Genomic DNA, 13,219 nt, shown 5'->3' with positions numbered 1-13,219 from the left:
CTACAGATGGAAAATATTTGGGGAAAAGTTCCAAAAAGCAAAATTTGATTTACATTGTGTTTTCATTGTGTTTATAACTATTTACATTGTATTAAGTATTATAAGTAATCTAGAAGTGACTTAAAGTATACAGGAGGATGTGTGTAGGTTATGTGCAAATACGCCATCATTTTATATAAGGGTCTTGAGCATCTGCAGATTTTGGTATCCATGGAGGTGGGGGTAGGGTGAGGGGTGTCCTGGAACCTGTTAATTCTCGCTCATTTGTTTCTCTTCCAGAGTTGGCTTTTTTCTCTCAGGCCAGCTGTCTCTACCACATGGGAACCATTGCCTCTGGCTTTAGTCTCATTATCAGAGAGGCAAGAGCTTTTCCCAGCCTCTGACAGAAAATCCCGAAGAACGCTCTAATTGAACTAATACAGGTCTTGTACCCAGAACCCACTGGGTCACCAGGAGGTTGGTGGCCCAGCCTGCATCAGGGGCCTGCCCTGTGGCCTGGGGACAGAGGTCTGATGGTCAGTCTCCGTCCGAAGCAGCTGGCTGGAGTCAGGGAGGCATGCCTTTCCCAAAGTTAGTGTGTGTGGGGGGGGAGGATCCTTCTCTTCTCAGTAGACGACACACGGAATGCCAGCTCCGTTTAGCTTCGGTTTGTCCTTACCTGGCAAACAGACTGTCCTCGGTGTTTTCCTTCAGGGCCTGTCTCAGGCTAAGCTAGGAATGACTGATGAGTGAACTTGATTTCACGAGTGAATCATGCTGACTGTGACCCAGGCATCAAGGGTAATGCCTTACTTGGGTGCAGCTTGGGTCCCCATGCTGCTGCTACTGCTGCTAAGTTGTTTCAGTCGCGTCTGACTCTGTGCAACCCCATAGACGGCAGCCCACCAGGCTGTCCCGTCCCTGGGATTCTCCAGGCAAGAACACTGGAGTGGGATGCCATTTCCTTCTCCAGTGCATGAAAGTGAAAAGTGAAAGTGAAGTCGCTCAGTCGTGTCTGACTCTTAGTGACCCCATGGATTGCAGCCTACCAGGCTCCTCTGTCCATGGGATTTTCCAGGCAAGAGTACTGGAGTGGGTCGCCATTGCCTTCTCTTTAACTATGGTGATATTATTAGAAATTCTCTCCCACTTCCCATTTAAAACCAAACAGATTTCCAGTCTAACTCTGCCTTTCCTTTTGGCATCTTTTTTCCCCCCCTTTCCTCCTGCTGAGCTAAATTAACTTTCAGCAGGTCAAACCAGGTTTTTAGCTGATTTCTCTGTCTTGAAGTACAGATGATAATGTCCAAGTAGCCAGCACTGTTTTCCTGTCCACCGGTGTTTGATTTGCTTTGTGATAGATTGCATATCTGCTTGTCTTTGGAAGTCACTTAGTCTGGAAGGTGAAGTATACTGCTCTAAGGCAGGTTCTTCTTGGGTTTTTTGGCCATGCCGTGCGGCATGTGACATCTAAATTTCCCAACCAGGGGTCAAACCTGTGCCATCCTGCATTGGAAGCATGATGGAGTCTTAACCACTAGACTGCCAGCGAAGTCTCTAAGGCAGGTTCTCTTAATGGGAAGGTTACTCTGTGGTCTTTAGCAAGGGGCTTCTACTTGAACCTTAATTTTCATATCTATAATATGGGGCTGCTCTGCCGTATGTTATTATGGGGTCATCTGGAATGAGGAATCAGGGAGTCCAGGATCCATAAACTCATGCCTTGACTACTCCCTTTCCCCCTTTTTCTTTCTCTCTCTCGCTTCTCTCCCTCTCTCTCTGGTTCAACCCCTTTACCTTCTGCTGAGGCTGTTATTACTACCTGATTTCAGATTCTGACCATTTCTTGGAATGGCATGTGCTGATGAAAACCAAATCATGGCTTAATGTGACATCATCTTGTGTTAATTGTCAGCATTTGCGTGCCTTTTGGGTCAGGGATGAGCATTGCATTTGCAGAGAGGGGCACACAAAGGTAAAGAATGAAAGCAATTCTGAACTAATGAATCATGGGAGGGAAGTAAAAATTAAAATGCAGTTGCTGGACTTGGTTGCAAAACTCTTGAAAGCAGAGAGATAAAAATAACTGCTGGTTAGGACCTGGCACGCGTGCTCCAAAGGCTTACTGTGTGAACTCACTTGTTAATCAGGGGGCTCTAGTTCCCACTGTCAGCACGTCTCCTGCAGTTAAACTTGCCCAGGAGGGTAATGAGCTGAAATGAGAAGGAAGTGCTTGCTCACTAACCCAGAGCACAGAATTATAATCTCTCACAATCAAACTTTAAGGATTTCAGCCTACCCCAAGTCAGCTCCTATTCCCAGATAAAGCTTGTTTTATTGGTCACCCCCTTGACAGGTAACTCCCGGACTCTGGGCCTCGGTGTTTCTTGTCTGTTCAGTTCAGTCACTCAGTCGTGTCCAAATCTTTGTGACCCCATGAACTGCAGCACACCACGCCTCCCTGTCCATCACCAACTCCCGGAATTCACCCAAACCCATGTCCATTGAGTCGGTGATGCCATCCAACCATCTCATCCTCTGTCGTCCCCTTCTCTTCCTGCCCCCAATCCCTCCCAGCATCAGGGTCTTTTCAAATGAGTCAGCTCTTTGCATCAGGTGGCCAAAGTATTTTGAGTTTCAGCTTCAACATCAGTCCTTCCAATGAATACCCAGGACTGATCTCCTTTAGGATGGACCGCTTGGGTCTCCTTGCAGTCCAAGGGACTCTCAAGAGTCTTCTCCAGCACCACAGTTCAAAAGCATCAATTCTTCGGCGCTCAGCTTTCTTTATAGTCCAACTCTCACATCCATACATGACCACTGGAAAAACCATAGCCTTGCCTAGATGGACCTTTGTTAGCAAAGTAATGTCTCTGCTTTTCAATATGCTGTCTAGGTTGGTCATAACTTTCCTTCCAAGGAGTAAGCATCTTTTAATTTCATGGCTGCAGTGTGCACAGGGGTTAATAATGCTTACTTCACAGCACGGTTGTGAGGGTTAAAGATGACTGTATTTAAAAGGCCTGGCATAGTAGGTGTTCAGTGAACCGGAGTTGTTGTGATGTCTTCCTATGTTGGCTGGTTATTTGTTGAGTTCCGTCTCCTGTGGTGGTGGCAGCCTGGACAGGAACTGGTCCTTTCTACTCACAGCTCAGTGCAGGCACTTTATTAGTGTTTATAAAGAATAAACAAGTGAATTCTTTAATCCACAGAGGGGTAGAAAATGCTCAGAAGTCAAGTTGAAGCCATGTGCTCATTGGGGGGGAAATCAAGAAGCTTTGAACAGTGGTTATTTCTGGTGCAGAAAATATCAGAAAATAAAATTCTTTCTTCCACTTAGTTTTTTCATAACACCTTCTTACTCGTTTATGAAGAAGAGGGGTTTATCCTTTTTCATTGTTGCAGAGGCTGGGCAGGATCTGGGTTTCCGACTTTAGCATCTTATAGGTTTCCTAGGGAAGCTTGTCAGCTTGGGAGCTTAGAGGCTAGCGGATACTTCCTGTGAAATGCAGCATGGCCCATCACTTGCTGGGGCTCCTTCCAGCTTCACTCTCCTGATATTGGAGGGTTGGAAAGAGAACCCACGGCCTGGAGAGGCCTCGGGAAGTGGAGAGGGATCACCTGGGCCTGTAACAATCACAGTGTTTGAGGCGGCTGCAAGGAAAGATGAGGGAAGAAGCCTGACTAAACCTCCCAGAGCTCCAGAGCAGGGCAGTATTCCATGTTGGGAAAGGCCTTCAAAAGAACCAGGCTTCTATTAGATGAAGAAGTGAGAGGGCAGGTGGGAAAGGAGGATGTTTTAGGTGCAGGGATCAGTTAGGCAGGCGAGCCGGACATGGAGACGTGCTGCGGCAAGAAGTTGGAGAAGTGAGCAGGACAGTGGGCTTGGAAAGGCAGGCCGAGGGGCCTGGCCTGTGCTGAGAGGCAGATGGGAGCCACTGCAGGCTCTGTGCAGGGGCGGTCCCCCTGGAGGCGCACAGGTCACTGTGTAAGACCGGCTGGAAGAGGAAGCTGCTGGGGACGGGAGCAGAGGAAGGAGGGGTGGGGACTGTGGGAAGCAAATCCAGGAGGCTGCTAGTGGGAGGAAACAGCCTCTCAGGCCTTATCTGACCTCTTTTCTGTCCCCAGAAAAGAGCCCGACTTCGCTGGGGTGCCAGGGCGGAGCATGTCCTGTCCTGGCAGCTCCAGCCACATGTCCTGGAGTGGAAGAAGTTAGGATGTCTCCAAACAGCTTCTTGTTAGGCCTTCAGGGTCACCTTGAGGGGCCCTGTGTGTGCATTTGGCTTCCAGGGTGAATGTGGTCCAAGCAGGGAAACACCCCGTCCCTGCTCCATTTGCATGGGTGTTTCAGCCTCCCAGGCAGTGTTCCTGGGGCGAGTGGGGGAAGCGGGAGCTGACAGCCAGAGAGGGAGGAAAGTGGCATTATATAAGTTTGCAAAAAAGGAGGCTGGCTTGCCATGTGAACAGAAATCAGATACAGGAGAGCCACAGAGGCCGTGCAGCCTCTCCCGAGCAGCGGCTGTGGCCTGGGGAGTGGTGTCTGAGCAGCAGGGGCAAGTGAGGGAGCGGGTGTCTGGAGCCGTGAGCTGCCGGTCTTGGAGTGCAACCGTGAAAGAATCCTTCTTTGTGATCCTGTCACGTGTGTGCTCTTTAAATGCCCACAGTTCATCCGGCGGATCCTGGTCTCCATCTGGTGAGGCTACGAGAGCTGTGGTGGTTATCACCACTTTACCGATCCGCAGACCACCGACTACAAAAGCCAAGGGCTCGCTCAGGGCTGCATGTGCAACATGTGGCAGGGCCAGGACGCGAATACAGGTCTCCTGTCTCTGTAGCTAGTGCCGCTCTTTTGCTTTTATAAGAAGACCTGATAGGTCATTTCTGAACAGGCCATGGGAACACTGGAAGGTGAGGGCGCTCGGGGCTTTGTGGTCAGTCACTCAGGGTATGAGTGATGTATGAGCAGGGTGAGTGGGGAGAAGACAGGTCCAGGCATCACAAGGTCTGAATTCTGGTTCCCACTTTATCCAGTTTTTGCTGTGTGACCTCAGTCAAGTCCCTGGACCCCTTTGGGCCTTAGGCTTTTCATCTCCACCATGAAGGGGAGGAGCCAGATGCCTTCTCAGGCTACTTCTGACACCTGTGTCTATATGGGAGACATGGGGGCGTGCCAGTGGGTTTGGAAAGATCTCGAATTCTGTGCTGCTGTGTCCTGTGACACGTAGATGGCTGGGTCTTAGAAAGACAGTACCCATGGTGTGAAGTGTGTGTGTGTCCCCGGTGAGTTTAGCCCCATTCATTCACAGACATCGAGGAGTACTTCCTGTATTGTCCTGTCAGGTATTGTTCTGTATCTGCAGTTAAAGGAGTGAGGCAAACTGCCAGCGTCCCCGCCCTGGTGGAGCCAGTGGTGGGTGGAGAGAGGCTGGAGCTGGCATGGCTGTGGTTAGGACCTGACCCAGGCTGGGGATGATGAGGGGCCAGGTAGAGGTGGGCAGGCGAGGACTTCCTGGGATATGAGAGAGGGATTTGTTTGTTTACCCTTGGAAAGATACTTAAATGGATCTGTTAGAATCTGTGTAAGAATAAATAAACACATTCTCGTGGGTATTGAAGGGGAGCATAAGAAAATCTTAATGGTAGCTCTGGTAGGTTGGGATTATGAGGGTTTCACTCTTGCCTCTGGTTCTCCAGATGCCCTGTGTTTGTATTACACCCGTCAGAGATTCCCTGTCAGGGTTTATGATTTTGCTCTGGGGTTTGGCCTGCTCTTGAGTGGGTCTCCTTGTTTGCTAATGTCTGTCCACAAACCTGGTGCCTGGGGCCCCTTTACCAAGTCCCAGCCTCTGCTCTTCCTGCTTCATGGGACGGTTGTTTCAATCAGAGGAGATGGTAAAAGGAAAATGTTGAGAAATCTACCTCTTGGCAAAGGGAAGGGCCAGTGGACTAATACTCGTGGTGGGCGCCAGGGTGGCCGTGGGGCTGGCTTGAGTGCAGCGAAGGGGAAAGGGGCCGGTGCTGGGGACACTGTCCTGACCCCAAGGAGCAGCTGTCAGCCCTCCCTAGTTCTCGGGCCCCGACAACGAGAGACTGTCCTTAACTAACAGGTAGACGCAACTGTGCAGGCTCTTAAAGAAGTGACTTCAGTGAAAAGAGAATCGGAAGTTGGCTCCCATCCCCTGGTACACACATTTTTAAAACCCCCATCTTCTGTGCTTGTCGGGTCAAGAACAGCAGTGCCCGCCTCCATCCCACCCTCCTTTAGTCTTTGGTGTGTAGCCTCAGCAAGCATACAGGCCTTCCTATTCCTTCCTCCCTGTGATCCGGTGATAGGCGCTGTGTCTTGCCAACAGAGGCGGCTGAAGCAGCAGACCTTTCAGCCTTGATTACTCATGGTAACTGACTCCTTCCTGTGGGTCATCTGGCCAAGACTGGATTCTGAGTGGAAAACACTGGCTCTCTGTCTTGCTTCTGTAGCAGCTTGTCACTCCTCTGCTGACGGGTCTTCCCCGAGCCCTGAGCTGGGGGAACAGGGGCCGTGGTGTCCCGTGTCCGTTAGCCAAGGGCTGGCTCCGTGATGGGGGCATCCGCGGTCAGGGCTAGTCTGGCTGGGCAGCGCTTCCCAGCCTACCTGTCAGTTCTCTACCTTCCTGTTTTCTTTCCCCTACAGATGTCAAGCCGTCCAACATCCTAGTGAACAGCCGTGGGGAGATCAAGCTCTGTGACTTTGGGGTCAGCGGGCAGCTCATCGACTCCATGGCCAACTCTTTCGTGGGCACCAGGTCCTACATGTCGGTATGAGCACCTCGTTCCATTTCTCGAGGTTCTTGTCTGATCAGGAATAGGAGCCAAGTGGGTGTCTTCCCATGTGGAGCCAGACCCTTGTGCTTGGGTGATGGGGATGGGGGAAAAAGAAATGAGGGATGCGCCTTGTGGTCCCTCCCTGAGGAGATCACAGTCTCAGGGGAGATGGGCTCGGCCTTTCACAGGCCTTGGAGCACAGTCGGGGCACTGGGACCTTGATTCACTGGAAGAGACAGTGGATCACAGCTTCAGCTCAAACTGGTGCTTGGATGTTTCCAGAGCTTGGCTTTCATTCTGTAGACATGGAGCTTCAGCCACCCTCAGGACCTCTGCCTGCTGTCTTTAGACCCTCAGAATGACATGCCCAGAAATGCCCCCACCCCAGATTGCCCTGCCTTTCCCATTAGCAGTAAATGGCATCACTGTCTTAGTCTCCCAGGGTAGAAATCTGAGCATCAGCTTTCAGCCTCTCTGCCCATCTCCCCGTCCTTCCAGCACCTAGTGACCCCGACTCCTGTCCTGTGAGTCTCTTCAGAATTCTTTCCCTGTGCAGTCTCTTCTCTCCCGCCTTGCTGCGTGTCTCCCAGTTATCTGCCCCTCTCCCACCACAGCACAACTTCCTGGTCCCCTGGCATCTGGTTCAGCTGACAGCCTGAGGTCCCCGAGTCCCCCCACCTGCTTCCAGCTGCTCTGGCTCCCCCCACCCACCCCCACCTGCGCCCTCAGCAGCATGGCTGTGTTCCCTTGCTTCCCCCACACAGCCAGCTCCCTGAGGGGCAGGGATAAGCCTGCGGGTGCCTCTGTTGTCCTGAGGGTCCAGTTTGGGGCCTGGGCCATGGTCGGTGCCCAAGGAATGCTTGGCCAAGTGGGTGAACGTGTGGTTGATGAATGGGCGGGAACATGGCTAACGCTCCTAAGAACGATTCAGAAAGGGGAAACATGGCTTTGGGTGAGGGCTGACTGAGGCCCAGTAGAGGAGCGTTACTTGAAGTGAGGGGGGGGTGTCTTTGGAGGTGAAAGGAGGGGTTGGCACAGGGGTTCAGGGCGTCTTAGCACGTTGTGTTTTGCGTGCAGTCTTTCAAGCACTTTCACATCCTGCAGTGAGGATCCCATTTGAACCGTATGGTTGTCCCATTTTAGAGATGAGGAAATCTAGACTCAGGGAGGTGAGGTGACCCATGCACTTCCCATTGCAGAGCCAGGGTTGAAAGCCAGGCCTCCCGGCCGGTGAGTCCACCTTGCACTGCAGGCCCTCACTTGTTCTTCGGTACAGTTTGGCAGCTGCTCCTGGCCCCCGTGTGGCAGGTCCTGCTCCCGTCCATTTCCTGCTTGCCTGTGCCCTGCCCACAAGTGATTCCAGCCACTGGCAACATGACTCACCGGGCGCTGACCCACATCTGCATCCCCCCCATTCCAGTGGCTAAAAGACATGAAACCCGTGGGCCCTTCAGCTTCTTCCCTGAATGTCTAAAAACTGAGCAGCTAGCACCCTGGGCTACTCAACTGCTAACTCTTTGGGTTTAAAATCAGTTAATAGGCCCTGGAACTTATATTGATCCTGGGTTTAGTGGTTTGGGTTTTGTGGTTACGTGGTCAGTTCCAAAATAGTCCAGTGTTGGAGTTGGTACAAAACCCTATGGGAGAGATGAATTTGGTGTCTGTGTAAGTGTATGAGGGCTTCCCTGGTGGCTCAGATGGTAAAGAATCCACCTGCAATACGGGAGACCTGGGTTCGATCCCTGGGTCAGGAAGATCCCCTGGAGGAGGGCATGGCACCCCACTCCAGTGTTCTCGCCTGGAGAATCCCATGGACAGAGGAGCCAGGAGTTGGACATGATTGAGTGACTAACCACAGAAGTGTATGAGGGTCAGAGTAAAGATTTTTTTGATAGGGTTCTTGAAATACATGTTTAATGCTCAATAAAAATAAGCACTATGAACTTCTCTCCCACTATTTCCACCAATAACAACTCATATTTGCATAACATTTTGCAACATCTAACATACATTTTCATCTGGTTTGACCTTCTCCGTGCCCTAGGTAGCAGAGTAGGTATTTTGTTTTGTTGTTACTGTCATCATTAGCCCCATTTTACAGCTGAGGAAACAGGCTCAGGATCACCTAGCTTTTAAGTCCCAGCTTGGGACTGGAACCTAGATCTCCTGACCCCAGATCCTTTGCCTTTTCTAGTTTTCCATGTTGTCCAGAACAGAGAGAGTGGCAGAGCTGGTCATAGAGCTCAGCTCTTCTTACTTGCAAGGCCAGTGATCTTTCTACCCACTTATACCTCATTTGTGACCCACGTTCCAGAAACTTCATATTTTGGATTCAGGACTCAAGATGAGTCTCTCGTGCTGGGCTTTGATAGGCTATCCTGCACATGCAAAACCAGGATGGGCAGAGCTGGAACCACAGCTGAGGCTCAGCCAGGGTCCAGCTGGGTTGGATGCTGTTAGTTCAGGGTAGGTTGTGGGGAGACATCAGTTAGGGGTCAGAGCCATGAAGGACAGCTAGGATTTGGTAAACAGATTATTTGGGGGCAGAAGGGGAGCCAAATTAAAGAGGTTAATGGAGGTCCTGAAACAGGATGTGAGCTCTGCTAAGGGGCAGAAGATAAAATGCAAGGCTGGGACCAGGCAGGGTGGCCCAGCACTCCTGCACTGCAGACAGGCCTCAGCGGGGCAGGAAGTCCCAGGCATTCATGAGGACTCACCCATCCCTCTGCATGGGCCAGGCTAGCTCACAGGTGATAACTGTGTCTGTCTCTCCTGCAGCCAGAGCGACTCCAGGGGACCCATTACTCCGTGCAGTCGGACATCTGGAGCATGGGGCTCTCTCTGGTTGAGATGGCGGTCGGGAGGTATCCCATCCCTCCTCCAGATGCCAAGGAGCTGGAGCTGATGTTTGGGTGCCAGGTGGAGGGAGATGCGGCTGAGACCCCGCCCAGGCCAAGGACCCCCGGGAGGCCCCTCAGCTGTGAGTGGCCCAGTGTGGCCCCAGCTTGGACTGTGGGGTGGTCCTTTCCATCAGGGGTTTCTGGAAGGCTGATTCCTGTCTCTGGCTGCCAGGCTGGGGCAAGGGGGAAGCAGAGCATGGGGTCCAGTGTAGGAGATTATTATCATTGCCAACATCTTCCTTCCTACCATTTGTTAAGTGCCCACTGTGTTCCTGGCACTGCGCATAGTATTTTATATGTATTATCTAATTTAAAAAATCAGGACTTTAGGTAGATTTTTTTTTAATTGAGGTAAAATTCACCTAACATAAAATGCACATTTTAAAGTGTACGGTCCAGTGGTTTTTAGTATACTTCTCCATATCATGCAGTCATCACCACTTTGTAATTCAAGAACGTTTCCATCACCTCCACAAGAAGCCATTTCCATTAGCAGTCAGTCACAGCTCCCTTACCTGACACCCTAGCCGTCACCAGGCTACTGTTTCCATAGACTTGCCTAGCATTGTCTAATTTTAATAGCAGTTGTGTGTGAGCACTATTATAATTTCCATTTTAGCTATGAGGAAATTGAGGCACAGGGTGCTTGACTTGCCACGTACACTTGTAAGTGGCCAAGTCTGACTCTGAGGAGGTTAGCACTGTGAAGCACTGCCCGCCTCTCTGGACTAAAGTAAACCCAGTACTTAGAAGATCCTGGCCCTGCCATTACCTTCGGACGTTGTCCCTGCCAGGACACTGCTGTCTGAGGCCCACACGAGGGCGTGTATGGGGGAGAAACAGAGAGGGCAAGGGTAGCCGGTGGTAGGTCGCCAGAGGGGCTGGTCATGAGTCTTGGGTGTGGCAGAACCCAGACTCAGACCCTGGCCAGCTGTGGCTTTGGCTGGCCCCCTCTGTGTTCAGGCCTTACCTGTGGCTCTTCTGTCTCTATCATCCACGACTTTGTTCCAGTCCCTAAGATCCATGCCCACCCCTAGCCTCGAACTGGCAGTTAACCTTCTGTTTCTGAGAAGTTTTCTTTTTTCTTTTCATAAAATTTACAGCTTATGGAATGGACAGCCGACCTCCAATGGCAATTTTTGAGTTGTTGGATTACATCGTCAATGAGGTAAGGTACTGCTTGGCTTCTGTGACCTTGGAATTTATTTGCTTTTAAGGAAAAAACTCACAGTTGATCTGTCTGGGAAACCTCTGAATTGTTCCCACAGCATGGGCTGTCCCTTCCCCAGGAGCATCTTCACATAGCTCTGAGTCCCTCATCCTCTCTGATTCAGGAGCCTCCACCTGCCCATTGAATGCATTCTCATCCTTCATTCACCAGGCATTTCTTTTTTTCCACCAACCATTGTGTAGTTACTATGTGCTAATAAGCACCTTGGGGTGGTGGTAGGAACGAGGTAGGGATCCAGGCAAAGATGGAAAAACAAGTCTCAGGTCTTAGATTGGGTAGGGAAAGCAAGGCACACACATGCATTTTCTCTGTATAAAGCAATGAGCATAACAGGTGACAGTGTAGAAAGATACGGGAAATATTCATTATAAATTGTATGGAAAAAGTAGGTTGTAGAAGAGTATGTATACTATGATTCTTTAAAAAAAATCTGTGTATGCATATTATGTGCACATAAAGTCTGGAAAGTAATATGACAGTGGTTATCTCATAGTGATGGAATTACAGGTGATTAAATTGCTGCTGCTGCTGCTAAGTCGCTTTAGTTGTGTCCGACTCTGCGACCCCATAGATGGCAGCCCACCAGGCTCCCCCGTCCCTTTAATACAAAGAAGATATATCATCTGTGAAATATATATGCCAGTATATTTAAATATAAAAGGGACTGAGGAAGGACGAGACTGACAAGTACTCATCAGTATGGGCCTGGGGGAATTAGAAGCTCTGGACTAGCACCGGTTGCTCAGAGGGTGGGACAGGGCTGGAGGAGCTGGAGGGCAGGACAGAATTTCAGATGGTAAGGCCGGCACTGCTGGCATCAGGAGCAGCATGGGTAGAGGAAGAGGGACGAGCTCTGGCCTGTTTGGGAGGCAGCTGGAGGCCCCCACTCCACTGAGGAGCATGGTAATGGGCATTGCCCCATTCTCTTCGAGACTAGTGGAATAACTTCATGCTTTCTCATTTCTCTCTAAAACTAGACCCCCAAAGGGTCAAAAGGTCCCTTTGGTCATTACAAATTCAACAGGGAAAATCCTGGCTCACCACAGCAGTTTAAAAAAAATCACTGCCACTGGTTCACAGGTTCCTGGGCTCATTTCAGCTCTTCACTGCCTGACTGCTCAGCTTTGTGCTAAGCACTGTGGGACAGAGAAGGGAAGTGGAGGGTCTGATCTAAGCTGCATAAGGATGCAAGGAAGGTAGACTGTGTTGTATTTATATCAGGAAAGTCATCCTTTCCTGCTGGGACCCAACATTCTTCCAGACCCAGCTCTCTACAAGTTGATGTTTCACTAACCTTTCTGCACTCCTTCAGCTCTCAGAAGTGGGTAGACATTTTGTCGGTCAGCCTTCTGTGATGCCCACAGGTGCTGTCAGGGCTGGACTGTGCCCGGTGGCTTGCACATCCTCCTCACTCCAGCTCCTGGTAGTTGCGGGCTGTTTCCCTGCCACACTCCCAGATGTATGGTGGAGGAGCCTCACAGCTAAAAAGGGTCAGCTGAGGCTCAGAAAGGAAGTGATTTATTCAGCCATTCACTTTTAGTCAGATTTAGACTGGTGAGTAGTCAGAACACTGACCTGGCCCCAGTTCTGACTGGTTTGAGACTGACCGCTCCAACAGGGCAAGCGGTAGCAGCCGTTGGCCTCTCAGCCCTGCCTTTCCTGGACTGGGTAAGGGCGGCACTGCCCAGGGGTGGGAGTGGAGAAGGGAGGTGGGTAGAGCAGGACACTTCTTAGGTCTCTGTGTGTACTTGCAGCCTCCTCCAAAACTGCCCAGTGGAGTATTCAGTCTGGAATTTCAAGATTTTGTGAATAAATGGTAAGTCACCTCCTTGTTCTCTGAAAGTACTTTGGTTTTGTCAGGCTCCCCATCCCTCTCGGGGAGCACAGCTTTGCCTTTCACCCTTTAGCTGCTGCCCTTCTTCCAGAGTGCAGGACTCAGGTGACGTGTCTGACTGTAGCAGGGGGCAGAACAGCTGCTGCGCTCAGCATCTGCTGTAAAGGGACTGCCCTATTGCCTTTTGGCCTTAATTTAATTCAACAAGTGTTTATTAACCTACTGTGGCACGACACTCTGCTAAGAACAGGAAGGTGGGTAAGGCTTAGGCACTCTTCCTCAGAGCCCATGGGGTGCGGGGAGGACAGCACGCACGCATGAACCAGCAGCAGGCAACAGCTCACGCTGTCTTTCTTCCTTTAAGCTTAATAAAAAACCCCGCAGAGAGAGCAGACCTGAAGCAACTCATGGTAAGTGATTTATTTCGGATCCTTACACTGTCATTTGCTGCATTTCATCTGTTCTCCTGTCAGT

At 50.6% G+C, this 13,219-nt stretch overlaps 1 protein-coding gene across 1 annotated transcript in view; it reads left to right on the top strand.

The window, feature by feature from the left end:
• The window catches only part of MAP2K1 (mitogen-activated protein kinase kinase 1), a 74,056-nt gene that overhangs the window by 59,242 nt on the left and 1,595 nt on the right, over positions 1–13,219 (top strand). The window contains exons 6-10 of the mRNA XM_068963030.1: positions 6,650–6,774; positions 9,559–9,760; positions 10,784–10,848; positions 12,666–12,727; positions 13,110–13,155. Coding sequence (XP_068819131.1) covers positions 6,650–6,774; positions 9,559–9,760; positions 10,784–10,848; positions 12,666–12,727; positions 13,110–13,155 — 500 coding nt within the window. The remainder of the gene's footprint in view (positions 1–6,649; positions 6,775–9,558; positions 9,761–10,783; positions 10,849–12,665; positions 12,728–13,109; positions 13,156–13,219) is intronic.

This window comes from Capricornis sumatraensis, chromosome 2 (genome assembly GCF_032405125.1).
Source record: "Capricornis sumatraensis isolate serow.1 chromosome 2, serow.2, whole genome shotgun sequence".
NCBI classification, from domain to species: domain Eukaryota; kingdom Metazoa; phylum Chordata; class Mammalia; order Artiodactyla; family Bovidae; genus Capricornis; species Capricornis sumatraensis.
This window is presented reverse-complemented; position numbering and strand designations above follow the sequence as displayed.